Below are 25616 nucleotides of genomic sequence, written 5' to 3'. Positions count from 1 at the left end.
TCGGTGATACACGGTAAGAGCTGACGGCCGTTCTCTAATGTTCCACGCGTTAGTTAAGTGTACGTGTGTGGCACATCCTTAGGCCAGTACCCCAACAGAACGTTACGACTCTGCGCAGATGCGGAATTAAAATGTTCGGTCTTTATATGAAACCAACCAATGCAGCAAAGTAAATTCATCGCAGGAGTATGATAGTGTGAAACTTACTGAAATGTAGCATGATCTACTTCATAGCTAGCCCGTTTGTTAACTGTAAATCTGCCCGCACCAAAATAGTCCAATGGTGGCTGTTGCGTTTCAATCCCCCCTCTCTACTCCTTTTCCAGCGCTGTTGCCAGTTTTACGTGTTTGAAAAATTACTGATCCGTCTGATGCAATAAGCAAACATCATTAAATGTTACCATACAAAATATAAGTACGTTTGATTTCAATCAGTCATCTGTTTTACAGACACCATGTAAAAAAAAAAAAAAAAAAAAAAAAAAAATATATATATATGTAGACAGTAGTCACCGTAAACACGTCATTGAGGGAACAGCCAGGGGTGCTCAGCAGCGATATGGCAACATTGCCTCAATGACATCGGACTATTTTGTTGCGGATTGTTCTAATCGGTTTATCCCGCGTTTTTCTCGTTGCGATTATACGCATAACACCAATGTAAAAGTCGGGTATACCGGACTCGTTGGGCTGGACAATTTTTATTTATGTCTGTCTGCCTGTCTGTCCGCACGATGTATCAAACTAACCTATACTTTAAATGTTGAATGAAACTTCATTTCTATGTTGGCAACACTGAGTTCCATAATAGTGCGTGTCAGTCACTCCATTAGATTTGGCAACTATTTTGACATCGGTCTTATGTGTAGCCATGATGAAAACTAGAGAATAGCTAAATAAATAAATTTGTAAACAAACTTAGTACAACCTTATGGATTTCAAAATGTGACATAGTAACACATAAAGCTTATTCATAAAGTAAATAATTATAAAATGGAAAGTCAATATTAAAAGTCGGTGAGACAATTTGATTTCAGAGAGCGTTGTTGTGTTGTATTACGATATCTACCTCGTAGAACTTTTGTTATTTAAATTCTGGTTAGAAACGTAGGTCAAAGGACATAAATGTGAATTAAATGAGCACTTTAAATTTTGCAAGCAACCTGAGCGATGCATGTTTGCGACACTTGGTGTGGTGTACTTCTACCTGCATATTATAAGGCTTTTAATGAAAAAGTTGACATAGACAAACTGGAAGTATTAATGTTTAAGCTTTCAAATCAGTCAAGGCTAATATTATAATTTAAAAAAATCAAGAGCTGGTCAGAAGGAAAGCAGAACGAGTGGTTAGCATGCACACTTGTGACAAGATTTACAAGTGGTATATCGAGTTATGCGTCTGGTGTCATTAAACAAACCGGTCACCTGGGAATCCCATATTCGGTTAAACTCTACGTGCGGCTGGTCTCTGCTGCACAAATTATTCTCTCGCAGTTCTCTCTCTTGACTACCCTTTGACAAAGGTCTGCACAAAAAACTGTTTAAGAATGTCAACTTGTTTATTTATTTATTTATTTTTTAGATTAAATTTGAGCTAAGTATGTGTGTAATATGGTAACTATTCTATGTTATGTGACTGTAAAAATATGAAACAAAACTTATCTCTAAGTAATATTTTTAGCCAAGAAACAGTTCATGAATAGCACTAAGAGAAAATATGAAGATCAGGGGAGGAATTGGGGAGGTTTACGTTATTGCTAAATGGTAGGTAGTGTCATTCTCGTTTGAATTAAGAGTAATTCTCGTTTAAGCTTTTATTAAGTTTCCTAAATTCATAACGAGATGACAGCTATCATATAGCCTAACAGCATAAAATAAGAATACTCTACACCACGTGTCGCATAACAGGCTTCACCGAAGTCCCATCCAAACTTTCAATCCTGTAAGTTATTTTAATTAGGCTAAATGAGTTACTAAGTCACAGTCTACAACGCCATATGATTGTACTCAGGTTGTTTTATACATTTATTTATTCTGCTATTTCCTAGTTGCCATCAAATAATCATTTTGGTTGCCAATTAGACCAATAGGAAACCTTTTCGCTTACACTGCCAAATCCCATGGAGTATGCTTCATCTTTGAATTTAATTTTCCTTGGATAGAAATGAAACTTTATTCAAAGTCTACAGGTCTGTTCGTTTTTTATATATCGTCCGGATAGACAGACAGACAGGCAGACATAAATGACATTTTTCTAGTTTCTCGAAGGATAGGTTCGACATCGTTCAGCCTATGCTTTTTGTAGAGATCTCTTAATTTTCAGATAGAAAAGTATTTTTATTTGCATAGTTGTTGCAAGGGGAAACGGAAGGACTATAACTTGTAATGAAAAAACAATTTAAAATTTAATTTTAAACATTTTATTATTTATGTATACAACTTTTTTTGTATTTTATGTTTTGTATACAACTAAAATATTGAGTAAACACATTAAATAAACGCATGCCTGTTTCTACAGTATAAGTACTGTGTAAGAATGTCAATACAATATCTTTAGTAGTACCTAAGAAACTGTCCCTTTTATGTGGAAAAATGTATTTTCGGAAACTCATGAAAACTAAAACTGTTACATTTATTCACTTACGTCAATACATTCCTGCTTCTTAAGGAGTATGTATGTTGGTTGTATTCTTGCTCTAGTCTCCTCCTCTTAAGCCTGTCCTGTCATTTTTCATATTCAGAAATAGAATTTTCTGCTTTACGAACACGTTCTTAGTAAAAACATTTCATAGTTTCCACAATTCTCAGTCCTGGTTGAAGTTTCCAGTCAACCCTAAAAGTTTAAACTTGGTGATATTTCCATCATGAAATTTACACCACGTGTCTTCGAATTTCTTCGAAACTTACTGCTTCGAATGTCCTAAATTTAGACTTCTGATTATCGCATAATTTTGGTTTATTCGAACCTTAGTCCATATAACATTATTAAAATTGTCCTTGATAATTTGAGAATTGTTATGAAGGTTCTTTCTTGATAAATTTATACCAGAAACGGCTTTGAATATGGCTGTAATTTCATCTGTAATATTTTCAGGAAAACTGGTCTTGTGTTTAAATACAGGTAGGTCTATTTTATTTTCTTTAAAATTGGAAAGCATGTATCTCAAAGAATGAAGAATCAACCTATTGTGTTAATATTGAAATCCGCGTTTGTGGTACACTAGTATATTGAGGAAATACAAGTTAGGCGGTTTTTGACAAATTAGGAGATTTAATCGTTATTACTTCTTTTTTTAAACATTGAAAAGAGAGTTTAAATTAAACACTAAAGGAAACATTTGTAGGTCTTACCTAAAAGTTCACAATAAGACCATTAGTGAATACTCCATTTGAGATGCGAGAACTCCATTTTGAGGGCCATTTTCACAAATTTGAAATTAAAATAAAATTAGATCCCACTGACTTGAAAATATTCTCTAAGGTTCCTTTTAGTTAATACTGTCGTCCAAAGATTATAGCTTAGAAGATAATTTTTATTGTCATATTAGATATTGTTATATGGATAATACTTAGTACACTTATTCATATTGGAAATCCATGCATCCAGTTTTGATGTAATTAATAGCTCGGCTTGATGCTTATTATCGCGTTCACTGGCAACCCCAAGGTGTATTAGATATAAACGTCATTGTACATGGTAGACCTTAAATACATTAGCTATGGAGAAATGAGGTTTAATTGTTGAGTCAGAGTGTTCTTAAAATATTTTCATTGTCTATCTGTCTTAGCGACAACTCTTGATACAGAGGTGTTAGAGACTTAAAATGTGATATATGGATTTCGATAGGGCCAAGTAAAGGCGTTATAGATTTTTGATGAAAAGTTCAAAAGGCACTCCGTTTCTTTGTCTGTCCGTCCAACTGTGCGGTAACATTTGATATAAACGTCCTAGAAACTCAAAATATGGTACTTTTTTTGGGTTCTTCTCGGTTGAAGGGAAAACTATATTAATGTTTGAATTAACAGGAATTACACTAGTCCGTCCGACGTCTGTCCGTATGTGCGATCTGTATTTCGTTACGTCATGTCAAGTTCTTCGATACTCTGTAGTATCGGTTTGTATTCTCGTATTCAACATCAGAACCGTATTGAGGGTCACCTGACCCAGGTGGTTGACAAGTGTTGGGTCAGGGTCTGTTGACGTTACCGTTGTTTTGTAACGTGGATTTACCACGCCATGCAAATGTGTGGACTAATCTGAGAAATTTTTGATTACAAATAACAGAGTTCGTTGGATTTTGGTAATTGGATCCGTCCGATTACTCATAACAATGAAGTGTATAAAGAATGCTAGGAGGTGGTTAATAGCAGAATAACAATAAGGGGAATACGTTCCAATAAGTATTCATGTACAGCACGTAATCATTGATTAAATGCCACGCTTATCGGAACTTATAAATTATACTTCACACTCATACTCCTAAAAACAAAAGTCACTCGGCTTTGATCTGTTGTCTGAAAGGGAAAGTACGAGTTGAGGAAAGTTCAGCCAACAGACTGTGTCAAGTAATAATCTCTCCGTGTTGGCGTGAGAGTCGAGTGCTAGACAAATCCACGGCTGCCGCTGGAATTAGTTTCCTGCTATGTCTTAATCTCTCCATCTACTTAATTTAATATTTATTTACTTCCTCTCTACGGCTTCCACGTTTTTATCACATCAGTATTACCATCTCTCTTAAGAGAGTTTAAAACAACAACACTACTATTTTAACGATTACCAATTAATTCTCCTGGAAGTTTAGGATAATGGTTTTGGGTAAAATACTTTAAAACAACCACCGAATAGATCCTTCACCATTCAGTATCCCGGACAATATGCTGGAAGGAAAAATGAATACGGCCTGCCTTAAAAGTAGAATACTTGCTACTGTGCAATAAGTGGGGGGGGGTGGGGGGGGGGGGGGGTGGGGGGGGGGGGGGGTGGGGGGGGGGGGGGGTGGGGGGGGGGGGGGGTGGGGGGGGGGGGGGGTGGGGGGGGGGCTATATATTTTACTGTAACCTGTGCAGTTTAGCCTCTCACGTAGATAATAGTTAATTTATTGTTGTCAGCCAAGGAGGTAAAGAGACCAAGTAGCTATTTTTAGCAGAATACTTGTTCCCCCTAAGGTTGGCTGATGTTGATTGAAGCTAAAAATTCTGATCTTTTATCAACTCTTTCAATGAACTCCCACCACATTTAGCTAGAATCTCAGAAAATTAATTTCTTTGTATTCAGGAAATATAACGGATTACTTATTTATTTCACGAGAAACTAGGTTATGTTTTATGCAAGGCAAAAAGGCCTTAATAGTTATACAAAAATAAACATATTGAAATAATAATTTTTGTGTGAATTTGCAAAGAGTACATGCTATTTTCGTTATACTTAGACGTTTAACTAAAAACCAATTATTATGGTTTTTGGTCATTAATATTAAAATATCAACGGAGTGGAGTTGAGTTGGAGTGGAGTTGAGTTGTCCTCACCACCGTTGTCGTGAACTTTTTATTGACAGACAAAGTTAATAGACAAATATAGACTCGCAAAACTCTTTGATAACTCGAAATAAATTAATTACATACAAATTAAAAAACTTTAAATAAATCTCAGCAAATCTAACAAAGTGCCATACAATATTAATTTATTATAACAAAGACCCAGTGCAGTCCTTTGCGGTTCCAACAGTAGTATTGGCAGCAATATTTATGTTGGTGTCAACTTGTTCCCAAAAGTCACTAAAATCTGTGATAGTCATTAGAGTAAGTCATAGTTTTCCCATCTCTCCCCACTGTATCAGACCTTAATCTTGTGAGTTAAATATGGATATTATTGAGCACCATTACATTCATCATTGTAAGCGAAGGTTTTCAATTTTCAATTCTTATTGCAAACCTTGGTATCCAATATTTACAAAGACTTAAGTTCACGTGAGCGATATCACTGTTTTCCATTAGCTCTTGCGATTTGTTTCCAAAAATCTGGTCTTGCGTGATGTTATAGAACATATGTGGTCCTCTAATGGTCATTTCAATATTTCTGAATGCAACAAAAAATTATTATTAAAAGTTTGGATTTCCACGAAACGAACATGTTTGAAGCTGCAGCGTTCCTTGTAAATCGATATTGTAGTTTTGAAAATTTCTTGGTGGAGTCAGGCAGTGGTATTTCGCTTTTATATATATATATATATATATATATATATATATATAATATATACATATAGTATAATATTATAAATCTATTACATAATAATACAAAATTGAAATAATTAAATAAATTTCAATTTAAGAGTCACAATATGTAGATTTGAAATTTTATTTTTATTTTCTTATTCACAGGCAAAGCCCAAGATTAATACAAATAATGGTAATGTGAATAAAATGGAGTGATTGCCACATGATCACCACTACCCATGTCAGAGTATTTTGAAACAATTACTCAATTTCCTGTGTCAATTGACAAATTAAATGTATTACTCTTAGGTTTGGTCAAAGGGGTAGCTATAAAGTATATAAAATTGACTGCTGTATGAAATATGAACGATTTTAGTTTGGAAAAACACAACCTAAGTGTTACTTCTGTATTTGCAGATGCGGCTTACCAAGGCTGCCCTTGTCCAATGCAGTCGTGTCCAAAAAACGTCCATACTGGACCTCTTACTGGTGCCAGTAAGGGGTCTATGAAGAATCATCAGTCAGCGCCATTGCCACCAGTAGCGCTAGCCCTGCCACTGGAGCCCCCCGGGGCCCTGGGGCCCCCCAGCCCCGCAAGGGGCAGTGCAGGTATGCCTCCACCACCTTCCCCTGCCCTAGCAACGGCACGCAATCCTCCGCAGTCTCCTCCCGTCAAGCCCAGTTTGGAACAGACGGGTCTGCTGACCATCAGCAAGATGGTGACCAATGCGGTGCTGTTGGCCGATCAGGTGGACACCAACATTGCGGAACTCATCCCGAAGACGGAACAAATCAAGATGGAAATCGAAGACATTGTCAAAATCGAAGCAGCTGAAGATATCAAGTGCAACAGGAAGAGGAGAAAAGTTATAAAAAATTCGGCTGATGTTAAGAGACAAGCTTTTGATGTACCAAGTGAACCTGAAACTAAAGTCAATCTTGAGCTGCAGGAGAGGCTAATAACACCCAAAGAGGAGCCTGAGAAGACACTTCCAGACATCGAGAGACCACCTCTAGAAAAGCAACTTCCACTGACAGATAACTGCGCTACTACTCCGGTCAACAAAAACAATACTACAATGCCAGTGCTGAACGGGAACATTTCAAAGGCCCGACCGAAGAAGAGAAAAACGGAGTTAAGTAGTGAGTGTGAACCCGCAACAAAAGTTGCCAAATGTGTTAAAAGTCCAAAAGTGTCAAAAAATAAGTGCGTTCGGAGGAAAAAGTGCGTTGCAGAGGAAAACATTGCCCCCGATACAGAAGTGGGTGGTGTTGAACCTGAAAAAGTGGTTTGTAGGCGGAACAGCAAGCCGATGGAGAGGCGGAAGTCCTCAAGTTCACCACACGTTGCAGTAGTGCCTCCAGAGGTGGAAAGTTCCCAGGATGCCTCCTCTGTCGCAGAAGTGGGTAAGAAGAAGAAGACTGCTCGTACTAAGAAAGTCCAAGTAAAGACAAAAGCAGATCATTTGCTGAGAAGTCATGGGAAGGCAGATCTCCCTGCACCTCCAATAACCAAAGAGAGAAGACTTTCAAAAGGTAAAACACTGATGTTTTATTATGTTATTACATTATTTATAATTTTCAGTTTTATTTCCAGTATGATTCATAATTTTGTTGACTAGGTAATTTTTATTTATTATGTTCCATTCATTCATTCATAATAATAATGATTTACGTAGGCGTATGTAAGTAAAGGTTATTGGGGAACTAACATCAGAACGCCAAGGTACCGTTTAATACTGAATGCCAACGTAGCGTTTAATACTGAAGTAAATTTTTAAAACTTGTTAACAATAGATTTTTTGAAAAGCTTTGTAATAAATTTTAGTTTTATTGCTTTATTAATAATGGAACATTATACAACTTAATTCTTTAGAATTCAGTGTACTATCTATTTGATTTACTTAAAAATACATCCTAACATCACTTCAAATAAGTAAAAAAAGATGTTTAATGTAGGAGCTTGATCAAAGCTGTGTACAGATTTTTAAAAGATATAAACATATAAACATAAATGGAGTAGTAATTGGATGAAAATGATTGTATTAAAGTTTGGAAAGTTTCCCACATAAATGGTGATAAACAGCTGGAAGCATATAATGGTTACAGTGGTAAGTTGTCAGGGTGAGATATGTGAAAAGTTTCTCCCACTGGCCGAGACAATAGAGTACACTTGGCTGTACTGCCCCAGTACGCTAGGTCTCAAATGTTCACTGCACGGTTTATATTCATACGACGCAACAGATAGGCCTACACATAACCATTTGTATCCATTTGCAGTTTATATCGCCATAATAGTAACAGCATTGTAATGTAAATTGGCTTTCTCCACATCTTGTTTCTTTCAGTGAATTTTGTTCATTTAGTGTAGTTGTTTTTACAAGGTTTGTTTGTTTGTTTTTTTTTTTTTTTTTTTTTTTTTTTTTGAAAGATAAAATCTAAATTTTGCCAATGTTAATATCAGTGTTATTAAATTAAATTTTGTATTAAAACTTTTTGGTTATCTTTGATTTAAAAATATTTTATTGTGTTATTTTTTAAATGATTGTCTAAAAATGATAAATGAGCTCTTCCTATTTTAGTTTTAAAAAATGAAAGCTTAATAACAATATGTCAATTGTACAGGGAGCAGGAAGGCAGAAGCTTCGTCTGCGGTGGTTGCCCCAAAAAAGGCTCCGCCCCCGGTTGTTGTAGACCCCTCGGCAGAGAGCCAGATCTGTCTACCGGGCTTGCGCCGGTCCCTAACCCCCAGATGGTCCAACGGCTGGTCCTGGGAAGGCACTCCTTACAGGGCCAAGGTCTTCCTCAACGTAAGTCACATTCAGTATATTTATGACTCCGTGCCCATTCATAAAATATATAAAAGTTTCTTAGTTCTTAGACTTAAATTTGGTTTTTTTATACACGGTGTTCTCACCATCTTATACTCTCTGATAATTTTAGAGAATCACTAGATTTTTGTGTGTTATATTGTATTGTTAAGTATACCTTTACATTTAGCTTCAATTGATTGTGTCAATTGAATAAAACATTCTTCAACTTTTTCAATTTAACATGGTTAACTATTTTTGTGAGATTCTGAATAGTCTAAAAACAATTGTATACATTGAACATAGTACCACATACTTTGTAATAATTGATGAACGAAAAGTCACAATTCTCCAATAGTTTTATTTTTATACACGAGGCCTTTCAGCATCAAAGATGCCATCGTCAGGTGTGAAACAACAATTTGAATAATATAAATATTTAACATTTCAAGTTAATTATCAGTTGAGTAAAGCTTAATACAAGATTTGTTTAATTTAAAGTAAAATAAAATAAATATTAATATATGTATAAAAGTTTGGGTCAAAAAGAATTTTGTTATATTTTAAAGGAACAGCAATGGGGAACCCTTTATCATGTTTCATTGCAAACATTTTCCTAGTACATTTTGAATTAAACACAAAACAAAATATGACGTATTTCCCCAGAGTGTGGTTACGTTATGTTGATGATATTTTTGCCATATTTAATAAAAACCAAGGTCTTCAAAATTTTATTATCCAATTAAACTCATTTTATCCGTCTATTAAATTTACTTATGAAATTGAAACAAATTCATCATTGCCATTTTTAGACGTATTAGTAAAAAGGAATAATGGCGACATAGAATATGACATTTACAGAAAACCCACTTGCAACAACAGATACAAACCACACAATTCGAACCATCCACCCTCCCAAAAAAGAGCTGCTTTCCTCACCATGATTAATAGATTACTTACAACACCTTTAAAAAATGATGAATACATGAAGGAACTAAGAAATATAAAAAGTGTAGCAGTTTTCAATGGATACTCAACAAAATTAATTGACAGTTTATTAAAAAAACAAAAGAAGAATTTATTTAAAACATCAAGAACAACTTTAAAAAGTGAACAAGAAAAAACAAACTGGCAATCCATGGGTTATGGTCCATTTTATAAAGAAATTGTAAAAGCATTCAGAAAAAATGTTGACATGAACATAACATTTTGCACAACGAATAAGATAAACAATCTAATTGGAAATCCAAAAGATAAAATTTTAAATGAAAATAAAAGTGGAATTTACTAAATTAACTGTGAAAAGATTTACAACTCAAAAATCAGCTATTGCCAAACATGCATTAGAAACAAATCACATTTTTAAAAATTTCACATTATTAAAACAAGTCCATAAGCAAGAAGAACTTGATGCTTATGAAACATTATACATAACAAAATATAAAGATAAAATATTGAACAATGATTTTGGACTGATTCAAAATTCACCCTTCCTTGAAAATATAACAAAATTCTTTTTGACCCAAACTTTTATACATATATTAATATTTATTTTATTTTACTTTATATTAAACAAATCTTGTATTATAAGCTTGACTCAGCTGGTAATTAATTTGAAATGTTAAGTATTTATATTATTCGAATTGTTGTTTCACACCCGACGATGGCATCTTTGATGCTGAAAGGCCTCGTGTATAAAAATAAAATTATTGGAGAATTGTGACTTTTCGTTCATCAATTATTACAAAGTAGTGTATTCCAATAAGAAGAGCTCCTCCTTCAATAAATAGTACCACATATCTAAATAATAAATAGTTCCAACAAGGTATGCAGCTGCATCAATAGTCAGCTGAGTATCAGGGTACCAGAATAGACCCAAGTCTCAGGCCAAACTATTCTGGTGCACAGATCAACAGGTGCTGTCCATTCAATTCTGTAGTTGCCAGTCACAGTACAGTTACATTAGCCTTCTCTCTTTGGATTCTTTCATTTCATCAGGGACCTATACGTCATAGATATCTAGTTACAAAATGTATTGCTACATACATTTATATGCACAGACTGCCCATGAATCCAAGTAAAACATATAATATATTTGTATTTTGTCTTATTGCAAGGTTCATCAATGACAAAATGGGAAAATTAGAGGTGGAGAAGGAGAGACTACAGGGATTCTGATGAGACAGCAGTAAAGAATAGATAGGTTCCAGTATTTAAAATATTGACTTTCATCCAATTCACCTGAGTCGACATGTTGAAAGCTTGACAATTACCTGAACTAGTGCAGTCCTTGCTTTAATATTTTAACTCCACAGATGCTGACCTTTCTGTGTAACTCTAGACTAGACACTGTGCCTCTTGGAAGTCAAAGTGTATTAAACATGGAAAATGGATGATATGAATGTGTTACTGCACCTTTGAAACAGTCACAATTTTCATAATTCATGATATTTTCATGGCTAGTTAATATCAATGTATTAGTACCATTCAGTTTCTCTATTGTATTTGTACTGATTGATTTCTTGCTTTATGCAAACACACTTTCAACACAGGCAATACCACATACACAGATCAGGATAATTTCCTCTCATTGATGTTATCTATAACCACCCACCATTGCCATTATTCATCTTCCCCTATTCACCATTTTATTATCTTGTTGACCATTATCCTATCTTTGTCTTAGCAAACTCCTTGGGCTAAGGTGCCTAGTCAGTATAAAAAACTGTTCCTTTGCCATATTGTCTACATCAAATAACACAACCATCATATGATATTCAACATTATTATGTTGCATGTTTGATAGATCCCTGATTTGGAGTCTTATTTAATCTGGAAAAATTGTATATGCAATATATGTACAATAATATATTTTGTCACTTGTTTTCCATATGCGTTCTGTCTCCTGAGTCACATATTTAGTTTAAGAGGTATGTTTGGTAATTATTAGATGCAAAAATGTTAGTTCCGTTGTTTAAGACTCCTTATTTAGCAAGCTAGAACTCTTTTTGTAATTTTATGTTTTAGAAATTAAATTTAACAACTTAATTATTAACTGCATCATAGAATATAAAATTGTGATGTGTATTCTTCTTCCATCTCAAGTTTCAGACAGTTTCACTTATTGTCAACTGGTTTAACCATGAATATGTCTTGCAGATGACTGTTTCAGTTGTGTGTGAACTAAGCCTTACTACCGATGTTATACTATCATCTTACTTACATTATCATCTTGGTATTTATTTACATTAGCGTGACCATGGAAAATGGACTTTTTTTCACGGGTTGGGCATTTATAGCCAAGTATTATCATCACAGGTGCATATGAACTGGGGGAAAGTATATTATTGTATTATATTGATGCCTTTCGGACATTATTGCGTTAAGGAGCAGGGGCATCACGTGATCTGGGATTCGACTTTTGCAAGCTCGAGTTAATTTTTTTTCTAAAAGAGCAAGCAGTGCGCAGGTATCGTTGACAGGATTAACGTATTAGTCAGCATAATTTCAGTAACTTATCACTTACCTTGATGTTCAGGTGGGTACAGTTTTGCAGCCGTAAGATACACGATGGGTAGTCATTATCGTACCATGAAAGATTTTTGACAAATGTATACAAGTAACAAACCAAAAGTTAATTATAACATAATTTATTATATGAACATAACATACTTTTTCATTAAATGTGTTTGGTACGATTATTTTATATGAAAGTACGATAATTTCTCGTTGTTGGTATGATAATCGGTTTTTAAAATCAGGCTATACTGAGTTTGAGCAGACGCGGAGTTATAGGAAACTGTCAAAAACGAAGTTTTCAGAGGATTTAAAAAATCGTAACTCCTTTGATTTTCGTTGCCGACGAATTTTTTTTTTCAATATTGTTTTCAGGAAAAATTGTAGTTTTCAGGAAAAAAAAATGAACATACCTTTCCATGGTCACGTTAATGTAAATTGATACCATCATCTTATACATTCAGTTAAAAGCAAGAGGTGTATGGTTGCCAGTAAATGATGATATGTGTTATGCAGATTGATGATGGAGCCGTGGTGCGCACTTGTTACCCAGCCATGAGGCATGTGCAGGGAGACGTCATCTGTCCTCGTGACTGCATCCTGCTCAAATCTGGGCCTCGCAAGATCGACCTACCCTTTGTCGCCAAGGTGGCAGCAATGTGGGAGAACCCAGAGGATGGTAAGTCACTTGACATTCTTTCAGTTTGCCGGTTTATTGTTATTTCAATGTCAACAATAATTACTAATATGTGATCCGACTGCCTTTAGTATTTTCTTTAAATGCCAAGCCGGTTTTCTAGTTTTGCAAGCTTTCTTTCTAAAATCTGTAGAAAATAATTTTTTACTGCAAACCTAAATATATTTGGTATAATTTTGTTCAGAATTAACAGTGTAATACAATGATAATAAGTAACTAGGGTCTTTGTTTTTCATGTAAAAAAGGGGGAAGGGTGGACCTGGAAAATATAGTTAAGTATATACATTTGAGATTCCAAGATAGCCTGAAGGTCACAAATATAGTCTAGTTAGAGAAAATATACAGTTTTGTATGAGTCTTTGAGTAAATAAATTAGTTTTAGCAGAAAAACTGAAATTAGTACAAGAAGCGTGGATATTTATAAATTAGTTAAAAACTGTAAACCTAACTATATTTGGTAATACAATACAATAAACTAGAGAACAATATAATAATCAATATTGTGAGAAAACCTATGGTTTTTTTATAGTTTGTAGAAACAAAAGTTATATATATATATATATATATATATATATATATATATATATATATATATATATAGAGAGAGAGAGAGAGAGAGAGGTATTTATAGTCATATTTTGTTATAAAACACTTAAAAAAGTAGGTGAAACTATTTTCTCTGCAAAGACGAAAATACCAATGTTATTCTAAAATTACACTGCTATCATAGAACAATAAAAAACCAGTGCTGTGTTCGCCAACTCTATACCTTTCCAGTGGTATGTGAATCAAATTGGTACTTTTGTTTACGTAATATAACAAATGGAATTATGACATATCCATTTAATGGCAGTCGGAGGGTTAATCAGTCTTATGGGTTAATCAGAAATATTGTTATTCTCGGTTCCACGTTCATCACGCCATCCTTAAGACATAGACTCTCCAGGCCACACTTTGTAAAAACATACTAAATGTTTGTCCATCTCAAATTTTTTTAAGTTTATGTAACAAATTTTGTAAGAAGCAGATGTCTTGATCCAGGTATAGTCTACTTGCATGTTATAATTTTCAATAATTTTCAGATTAATGAAAATACTGTGATAAATTTAAAGTATAGCATAATTATTATTAAAACATTTTCATCTTAAACTACATATCTATTTATGTATGTAAATTGAAAATGGCAGTTTATAGGTTACCTGTACATTATGTACACGTTAATTTAATTTTACAGTTGTGTAAAAGCAATAAATTTTAAGTATTAAGTAGTTATTAAGACTAAATAATATTAAACTGCGAAAGTACTTATTTGTATTAAAATTTTCAGTCAATTTTACTGTTAATTTTCTTTTTAGTATTATTTTATGCTATATTTATATTACATGTTTCTATGTTGATTACCTTGCTGATTAGTAAGACAGGAACTCTCTGAGTTTGTTGAAGATCCAGACAGTTGAATAATTAATTAGTTCCACATCATCTTGTAAATTATCCATCTTCTACATGCTTGCAGTAATTCGTCCATTGCTTCTTTGTGACAGCCTTAAAAGTGTTTTCAATCAATGGCTCTATTTGCTTAATGTTATAATATGTTTTGTTATTTATTACACTGAGCACTGTAAGCTAACATTGGCCTTAAAAACATGTCCACAAAGGTACATTACTTCCACCAACCGAATACTTAAACTTTTAACTTGGTTTATAACCCCATCCTATCTGCAGCCATCTGTTATTGTTGTTTTTAGGCTGAGGAGTTCTAATAACAGATAGATAAGCTTGAGTCTCAGATAACAGATTCTTTCCTGTCCTGCCTTTACCCTGTTCAGAACAATGACATTTTGCAATACAAGTTTAAAAATGATCGGATTTAATCGGTGGATAAGCTATACAATATAAATATACATTATATTTGTACCTATATTTGCACGAGCAAAGAGTAAAATCTTTTTACTATCACTGCGATAAAAATTGTCTCTTAAAAACACTATCATACCAAAATCATACTATTTTAATGTTTCAGTATTTAAACATCAATTCGTTGTAAATTAATTTACATAATGTTTTATAGTAAACTATAAGTTCCTCTCACACCTATATTTGTATAAACATTTTATAGTGATACAAACTATATGAGCTACTGTACAAAACGTAGGGTACAATCAAATCTATTTAAGCGCCTTCGCGAGGACAGTTGACACAACCCGCATGACACTAGGCATGATGTTCCCAGTATGACCCATTAGACCTGTACTGCACAGTGAACATGAAACCGAGTATAGGTCAAAATTAATATTACAAGTAAAAAATATTATATAAACTGATCAAGTATGTATCAATTCAAAATGTCTACAATTGATAATTTCTTAATTGTAAAATATTGATTGTATAACATTTATCCCAAAATAGTTACACACTGTCATTCACTTGAATTTCCTTCATTATTCCATCTGCATATTTCTCTGATATTTTTATTTGAACTTAAGTGAAATCAAGTAAAAAATTGAGTTATCATTATTGTTGCTATGTCTGTGCAGGAGAGATGATGGTGTCGCTCCTATGGTACTATCGGCCTGAGCATACAGAAAGAGGACGCCAGGAATGGGATCCTCCCGATGAAATCTTTGCCTCCCGACACAAGGATACCAATAGCGTTGCCTGTATTGAAGACAAGTGCTTTGTGCTCACCCTCAACGAGTACAGTAGGTAAGTGTCTTATTTTCATATATATTTCCAAAAAATAGTTTTTTGGGTGCAAACTTCTTAATAGCAGTCATAGGTTTTTTATAATCTCATGAGTTTAAGGAAATCACATTCCGAATCATTTTTTTCCTTCTCTCCCCTGCATAATGCTATTATCTTGTACAAATACAGATGGTATTTTATACAGTTTATTAGATATTTCAGCTCTCTTTTAAATGCTGCTTTTGTTCAAAGTTATTCTAGTTATGTTTACACAAAGTTTTAGTATTTTTAGTTCTTTGTTTTGATTATTAGATTCATGGGATGTGTAGATAATAGTGTATCACGGAATTGATTGTGGTATACCAGGTTTAGAGCAGGTTCACATCACGTATGCCTTCTTTTTTGTGTAGGAGTTAACTGGCCTTACTTGTTAGAGTAACAGTTTCTTATCGGAATTTCTATGTTTATTGCTTCATGATCAAACTGTTCACTATTATTTTATCTGATTAAAATTACTTCTTTAGCTTTGCAAAAACAGTTTCCGCAAGAGAGTTATAATGATTTTATCACTTTGTCTTAGAAAAGGCTAAAATTAACATAAGCCACAAAAAATGTCTTAAAACTTAATATAACATGCCATCCAAAAAGTAAAAAGTTATAGGTAAACCGAGTCTATTCAATATTTTGGTCCATAATTAATGAACTTAATTCAATATTAATTTTTAGCAGTTATAATATTATGGAGATGGGAGGTAACTTTTTGATAAAACAGATATTATATGTTTTTTTCAAGTAACACGCTCTTCTATTGATTATTCTACCTGCGTTAGTTTAATTGAACATAAATGAAATATTTTAGAGGCTTGCATCCCCTTTTTCTGTCAGTGGTAACATATTTTTATTATTTTATATTTCCATATAATAACAGTTTTAACATTTTTTGAATGCTGTGTATAAAATGTTTGTGATGTATTTGTAATGAGTGCATTTTGATAATCTTTTATTTGTACGGTTTGTAAACAACCGCTCACGTTTTAATCTAATTATGGCAAATTACTTATATTTACCATTAGCTATTTCCCTTACACTTGCTCACTCAACATAATAATTAACAATTGATATTAATAGTTAAACATTGTTGTTTCAGGTACCGTACAGCTCTTCAGGTGCAGGATGAGGGACTGTCGCCCCGTCAAGTCGTTCCCCCGTTGCCTGAGGGTGTCACCTACCCTCGCTCTCACCGTCAACCCCCAGGCAGAGTGGCTCCTGATATTGTCTTCTTCTGTCGGAGGGTCTATGACTTCAGGACTAAGAAGATACTCAAAAATCCCACTTCCAGTTTCGGCTAGTCTTTCATCACCCTTTATTTTTGATAATGGTGAGTACATTGTGTGTGATTTTTCTGAAGGTCATCTGCAGTCACAAAATTTTTTCTTTAACTCCTTTATGATGATCATACTATTTATAGCCCACAAAATTCTTCTTCCAAGAACCCTTCACAAGACCCCCCCTCCCTCTCCCCACCCTATAGTAGTTGTTTGCCTGTACTAGTCTTGTCGAAAAAGACTGTATCCATAGCTTGCTTTTTTTATGTTTGAGTCACAAAACATCGTAAAATCATGATTTTCTATATTAACATATATTTTATGACCTTTCTACTAATTTTATGTGCCCATATAAGTCATCTCTATGTTTTTCACATTGCGTAACAACTTATTTTTATCTGAAGTCCACCTTCGTCATCATACAGGGGATTTTGTTAGGTATTTTTGTGTAATTGTGTTTTTACCCGTATTTTTCAAATAATCAACATTTGTAGTCTTATATGAAATAAAGTAAGTAGATTGTTTCCTCAGTAAAATTATTTTTTGTGCTTGTAGTAAACTAACATTTAACAAACAAATTAAACAAAAGTAAATCAAAGTAGAATTTGATTATAATACATGTTTTACGATTTGAACTGTGAACATGTATGTAGTTTATAACATACTGACTGAGAAGCAAATGTATGTTAAAGTGGACAATGTAAACTGTGATCTGTCCACTGTTTCTGGAATATGAATTAATTCTATATGTCCATTGACAAAAATGTACAGTATAGTGTAACCTTCCATTACTCAATCAGACAGTCAGGACTTCAGGATCATTTTAAAAGTAATTAATTGTTATGGTTTTGGATCAGCGCAACATAGTGGACTGAAGGGAAAAGCTAATTACAAAGGAATTCAGTAGTTTCTAATGACTAAAAATATTGCAGGGGTGGAATTTACAACTCCTTGTGTTGATGAAAATAGCCCTTGTAATTTTAGATTACCAAATAACAATGTGAATTAAATATTATACTAATTTAGAGGAATCATCTGTAAATACAATTCTAGTGGAACATCTGAAAACATTCTTCTGAGATGAGAACTCTCTAGAAAACCCAATCCAAAATAATGAAAGGCTTTTAAAATTATCCCTGATTTTACTTTTTAAATTGAATGTCACTTTGTTGCCCAGTAATTTCATCAATCATTAAGTTGACTACCAGAGAAAATGAACACAACAATTAGGATTAAAACTATAACATGTTAATTGGTAAAACCTCATATTGACAAAAAAATTGTTAAATTTATTAATATTTTTATTATTAAATTATTTAACCCTTAACTGTGCCAATGCCTGATGTGAGATTCTTTAGTGTGTAAATGTAGTCTACTAATAACTAATGTGTCAGAATATTGGTAAATAAAAATAAAAAAAATTATAGTCTGTACAACAAAAATTATAAACTAATTCCGTATTATGACAAGTGAAGAGTGGCGGGAAAGTGATGAGAACCTCTTGTGAAACTGTCTACATAGTTCAACTGCTGTCTGCTAGATAGCAGCACTGAACAGGCTGTAAACTCTTTCTAATCTTATTATTTATAATATATTTAAAGTTTCTGGTTGGTATAACTGCATAAAATGTGCTTTTTCTCTCATTACAACCAGCTAATGATTATTGTTTTGGTGATCATGAGTAGGACTCTCACAGCTATAGTCGCTGTAATATAAAGTGGAAAATTTCCACTGAAAGCTAATTATATTTCATCTTGTTCATTATGAATAATGAAAATAATATTGTTTCTGAAAAACCTTTTTTATAAATACTTATGTATGCAAAAATATGTGGAAATCTATGTATTAGTATACATAGAATGTGTATATATATATATATATATATGTATATATATATATATGTATATATATATATATATATATATATATATATATATATATAGTCCTAACTTCGCCTCTAATAAATACATTTTTCATTTCATTTCATTTTCTACTTTTTGTTTTTAAAGTATTGAATTTAAAGTATTTACAGCATATTTTGTAAGTGCAAGTTTCATAACACTATATCTCGTATATAATTCAAGCAATTACAATTTGTTTTTTAAACCAGCCAAACCACAAAAATAACCAATTTTTAGCCAATACAATGCTATTAAGAATTGGGATGCAAATGGTTAGTGGAAAATTTGTTGACTTCAATCTTTCTTTTTTGTTTATAAATTATTACTGCTTTACACAAAGCTTATATGCAAGTAAAAGTACAACTCTGTCTTACGATTATGGTAAATAAAATAATGGAACACTTTTGAACCATTTTATTTTACACAATTAATCTTTTTAGGACAACAAAAATGTTTGAATTCATTCTGGAACTTTCTTTTAAGACGACTACTTTTTTCTGAAGGATGTACTAAATAAGACAAAATGTGAAAATAGAAAAAATGCAAATGTTTTATAAATATAGTATTATAAACAATATACATATAAATTTTTATCCTATTAGTCGCAACAAAAATTTTGATATATTTAATTTCTTAAGTCAACAGAAAATAATGGATTACATGCATATATGTTTACTTATCACTTTGAGTTATAGTTTTTATAATTTTTGTTATCTGTTTGATTTTATTTTATGTATTTATCAGATCCTAACATGTATGGTTAGTTCTTGTAAGTGTTATGTACATCTGATGAAAGTATCATATTACTAAACTCAACATATTTCCACAGGTACTGACAAGGTGTTACAGCAACCAGTTACAGCACTAGTGACTGTTGGACAACCGATTGTTGGTTACAAAGTGACCATCGTATTGGCATCATCGTTGCCTAATTCTAAAAGCGGACGAGTAATGTTTGTGTATTTTACAAAAGATTTACTACCATAATAATTTGTATATGTTGGTCAGTCCTCATATATGTACATGTTGTTTGACTCATATAGGTATACGTGATTTTATCACTGTCGACTTAGTTTTTAAGTCTTAGTTCCAAATGTTTTTATAAAACTAGAAAGTTTGTAAAATATTTTATTAAAATTTATCAGACATAGGTATTTTAATATTGCCTATCGAGAAACGTGCTTGGATAAATGGAGGGATGGTAATATGTTTCTCAAATAATTTACTACTTGTTTAAAACTGGGACGGTTTTATTTATTTAAAAAAATAATGCCCCAAATAAGCCTTTAAAGCATTATAATTTAACAGTTGACACCAATTTAATTCACCAATATTTTTTGTAGTCGATTATGTGTTGAAATTATTGTGTATTAGTTAAAAGATATCCATTAGATTAAGTGTTGTTTGCTGTTTAATTAATAGAAATTAGGACGGTAAATAATAAAAAAGATAGTGTAATATTATTATTATTTATTGTTTTGTGCTTAAATTAGTAAAGTTGATTGTTATATATTACGGCAAGTTAATTTATGTATCGTTAAATTTATCATGGCTGTTGTGAATCATGCAAAATAATCAAATGTCTGAAGTAAGGTGTACTTGCAATAGCAATATAAGTAATAGGATGTATGCATGTCACAGTATGTTAAAGTACACGTACGCAAGACAAAACATGTTCCTATCCTAATGATGTGCTTCTTATAACACAGTGAAAGACGTTTCAATATTTTATTATTTTTATTTGCTTGGTGTTTTTTATGATAGAGTTATATAAAAATCTATTATTTAATTTTTAATATACCAAGGAAAAGTAAATTCACTCAGTTCAGGTTTCTTGATAACGTGAGATGAAAAAAATGTCTTAGCACTACAAATTATATGAATAAAAAAGTGAATATTAACATTTTTAAACCACAACATATCAGCTGTTTTATGTTTATTCTGTTTCTTTATTAAGAATTTTAAAATTTAATGCATTACTTAAATTTGTAATATTTGTTTGTATTCATAGATACACTATCACAGATGAGCAAAGCGAAGCATGGAGACATTTAATGTTACTTATATGTATTTATTAAAAATACAATTCACTCTACAACTACACAAGTAAATTTACTTTCATTTGTTTATTTTTGTATCTTTGATGATGCCAGTAAGCAATTTTAAGTAATTGTTGCCTCATTAAATTTAATACTTTTATTTATTTTTGCAAGTTTCCTAATTTAATTTAGGAATATAGTGGAATATTTTCTTACATACGGTGTTGAACTCCGATAGTCTATTAAAGAAATTAGTATAATAATTACATATGCAAAAAACATACAATAGTTCAGTGATTGGCCTAACTTTGTTATAGTAAGTAAATAGATTATGGAAACTAATTTATACAATCATAGTTTTTAAGATTATAATTGGTATTGTTTAATTTATATTTTCATTGTAGAAGTGCATTTTATTTTCTGTTCAAGGATTGAATCATTCATATTTTAAGTTCAATTTAAGAGATTTTTAATTTGTATGATATTTTATGTAAAATAAAAGACTTAGTGTTGTATGTTATTTTTTGGTAGTTTTTGGTTACTGAGCGCATTTTGTGAAAATTTATACTTTTCAACCTAGCATTTTCAAAACAGTGGATAAAAATTTGTTGGGTTTCCAAATAATATTCTAGTCTTGAACGCTAGCAGTTTGTTGACATTAATGTGGCATTCTTGCAGTAAATATTGTTGTGAATGACCGTTGGGAAATTCAGATTAACCTAAAAAGTGTTGTTATTTCTTGTAAACATTTAAGGAACTTTTTGTCAGTACCTTATCATTTTTGTATTTTACTGTAAATTTCAGCATTATTTATTGTTTTGTTTGTAGATATATTTCCTGTTACTATTTATTATATTAGTAGCACAACCTATTTAGTACCAACTCTATTTCACAGTGTTTTTGTTATTAATAATTATTTAGTTTGATAGTTCTAACGTTTAGATTCGGACCAATTGATAACCTTAGTAAGGCCAGTCTTAGGCCACAATTAAGTTTTTAGTTCTTTTATACTTTGAAACCCCCGTTTTAAATATTGCAAAGTGTACAAGTTTCATAGAGACAAGTGATTGTCAATTCAGCCAAAGTTGTGTGACATAGTACTGTACTAGAGGTAACTGCACGCAGGCAGGCGTCTGTAACAGTGGTATATTTTTTATTACAGTGTTGATAAGATATCAGTCAGTGTCAATCTGTTTCTGTGTTGTGTAAATCTGAACTAAAATGAACAAAAAAAAAACAAAGTAGATTGGTAGAAAGCCTTCTTAGGTGCCTTTTTTGCATGCCTTCGATCCGTGCAAACTAAATGGTGTGTGAAAAGGGTTTGAAAAGTAAAGTATAAATATATATTATGATATATTCCATGTATTAAATAAATAAATGTACCAACACCTGTACAAGTTGTGTTTTTATTTCACTGAAATCTGTTGGATTCCCTGTGTAACTTAAAATAATAAATTGCAAACCATTAAGATGCATTAGTTATCTAATTTTAGAAATTGGATTCTTTACAGTCCAATTAATTGTTTTCCAAGCAATATCTCAAAGATTATTTACCAAAATAAAAGTTCGTTTCAGACAGGAATTTACAAAAAATATTTAAATCTGAATTTTTTTATAAATTCAAAGTTTAGCTTAGATTTAAAATTTGTATTAAAATGCAACACTTAACTAGTTAGTAAAAACTCACTATTGTAATAATTAAAAAATACAGTCAAAATAAATAAAATTTGTTAAGCTCTATAAAAAAGAGAAGTTAATAGTTAAGTGGTTAAACTTTAGCACTTTGGAGATTTTGATCAAACCTATTACAGCAGATCCCTCAATAAGTTCTCCTTCTCTTGAAATTTCTTTACGTTTGTGCAAGTCCACATTGGAAGATTTAATGAAATGAAAAATGTCATTATTTACAGAGGCGAAGTTAGGACTAAAAAGTCCTCTCTACCACTTAACCTCCAGATTTTTTCTTAATCTGGGAGACTTAGAAAAAATCGCTTCCTGTTGGTTCTAAACATTTTGCAAATAATTAATCTTTTATTAGCTGGCAATGATCCTGCCTTATGTTACAAACTTACACATATATGATAAATAGTGACAGTCTTTTTTTAAAGAAATAAGGTACAAAGAACGAGTGACTACATTTGTGTTAGTAACTTCTGGTAAGTGTGGAAGGCTTCACAAGCTTGATGTTGGGTGCCTTATATGAATCGCCATCCATGTGTGAATCTCTTCAATAATATTTTTTACCCTGATAACTACTGTCTGCTGTGATTTACCTGGCTGTCAAGCAAGTTCGAAAGAGGTCCTTACAGACACATCATCCCGCTTTCAATTAAAATATAAATAATGCTTTGTTGGAAAAAATTTTATTTCAGTTGTTGATAGATTACATTAATTTAATGACCATGTAGTTTATATGTACCTTAATTCTAATTTATAGTATTACATTCAAGTAGGCAATAAGGTACAAACTTCATTCAAAACTAAATTGGAAATAATGACATACATTGGTGGTTCTTTAGTACTATAAAACAGCTCTTTGGAGGTTCTGACATAAAACAAATTCTAAACTACACTTCTGTGTGGGTCTTATGTTTCATGACCAGTTATTGTACAGGGTAAAAATTCTTCATAAAAATTACCCTGGATTATAGAACCTGGAAATAAATAACAATAAAATAATCAACATAACATTATTTATCAAGCCCATACAAGCTGTATAGACGTTTTTAAATCTATTATATCGGTCTAAAATATTTTCACCAAAATATAAAATAGTTATCTTCAATATAAAGTGTAAATTCAATAAAAAAATCATATCATTGGAACTGTACTTGAAATTTTTATAATTTTCAATTTACATAATAATTAACTCACTAAATGTACGGGCATATTTACACAACAAACAATATGACAGAATAATGTAACTAATTTTTAAAGTCTTAAATTTATTTATTTACATTTATATTGTGGAAAGTAACAGATACTAGATAATGAATAAAAAGTATTTTTGAAATCAGTTCTTGGCAATCAAAGTAAAAAAAGAAGGAATTATATTTAAAACATTTATTTTTCTGAGCTATCTGTCTACCTGTTTTTATAAGAGTCAGTTATTTAACAATGGTTTGAGACAGTCCAGTGAACTACAGGGTGTTTCAAAATGAATATACATAAACTTTAGACATATTTACAAACCTATCGAGTTCAGAATACAGATGTTCAATATGTCCTCGATCAACGACATGAGCAATATCACATCGATACTCAAATTCCTCCCATACTCTGGCAAGCATGTCTTTCATCACTGATGTTATGGCAGTATGGATCCGGTTCTTCAATTCTTCCAGGTTCTGTGGGAGCGGTGGTGCATAAACGTTATCTTTAATGAAACCCCACAGGAAGAAGTCACAGAATGTCAAATCCGGTAACCCATGAAACCCAGGTGGGACATGCTGTCGCCAGTTCCCTGACGACCAATCCAACATTTCAGTAGTGTTTCATTCAGATATTCATGCACTTGGCAGCTCCAATGAGGTGGTAGTCTTGTTAAAAATTAAGTTGTTTTTGTGCAGCCACAATAACAACCAGTTTTGTAATATACCAGGATTTTTCTGACTGTTAACCATGTTTCCATTAAAGGAGATTGGGCCGTAAGCAGATTATTGGGATATTGCACAAAACACATTGACTTTGGTCGAATCTTGTACATGTTCAATGGCTGTATGTGGGTTCTGCAGGCCCCAAATTCTAACATTGTGTTTGTTTACCTTACCACTAACTAGGAAAGTTGCTTCATCACTGAATACAATGCGTTATACTAAAGCGTTATTATGCTTAAAATGCCACATGTTTGCATTTGTCATTAAGACGCAGAGCTTGTAACAGCTGTAACTTGTACGGCTTTATAACCAACCGATGTCTTAAAACATCAGATTGTTATTGTAGGCAGTTGTAACTCCCGACTGGCACAATGAGTTGATTTTGAAGAACTATGTTGGAAAGCAGTTTAAAATTTACAAATGTTCCACCCCTTCAGAGGATCAATTTGGTATCTCAACCTGAAAGGTCTTTGCACTGTAATTACGGGATTGCACTTTGCAAACTCAAAAACACAAATTGATTTCTGCTGCGGAGTAGCAATTTTAAACATTGACGGTTACCAAGCAAAACAGAAGACAAGTGACGTATAGAAGCTATTAATATAAACTAGACCATGTATTCGTTTCTCCAATACCTGAGTTAAGATGCAGCAATAGATAGTTTGGACAAAATAATACTTTGTAATATGCGTATTCTTTTTTAAACACCCTATATATTAGTATTGGTATAACTCGTCATAATGAATAAAGTGAATAAGAAGTAGAATCTAGTACCTAGACTTAGCAAGAACTATTTGTGTGGTGGATAAACAAGAGTTAGTTCTAAGTAGTAGTAAC

General features: G+C 32.4%; 1 protein-coding gene across 2 annotated transcripts in view; it reads left to right on the top strand.

Moving 5' to 3' along the window:
- Positions 1-22577, top strand: part of LOC124357748 — a 528868-nt gene extending 506291 nt beyond the window's left edge. For both annotated transcript variants that reach the window (XM_046809777.1, XM_046809776.1), the window contains 6 exons: positions 6631-7749; positions 8839-9023; positions 13056-13218; positions 15771-15939; positions 17066-17296; positions 19974-22577. In XM_046809777.1, the coding sequence (XP_046665733.1) occupies positions 6631-7749; positions 8839-9023; positions 13056-13218; positions 15771-15939; positions 17066-17267 (1838 nt within the window). In that variant the 3' untranslated portion in view covers positions 17268-17296; positions 19974-22577. The remainder of the gene's footprint in view (positions 1-6630; positions 7750-8838; positions 9024-13055; positions 13219-15770; positions 15940-17065; positions 17297-19973) is intronic.
- Positions 22578-25616: the final 3039 nt, after the last annotated feature.

The sequence above is a fragment of the Homalodisca vitripennis genome, chromosome 3 (assembly GCF_021130785.1).
Source record: "Homalodisca vitripennis isolate AUS2020 chromosome 3, UT_GWSS_2.1, whole genome shotgun sequence".
In the NCBI taxonomy this organism is placed as follows: Eukaryota; Metazoa; Arthropoda; class Insecta; order Hemiptera; family Cicadellidae; genus Homalodisca; species Homalodisca vitripennis.
Note: the sequence above shows the minus strand (reverse complement) of the source record. Positions and strands in the feature narration are given on the sequence as shown.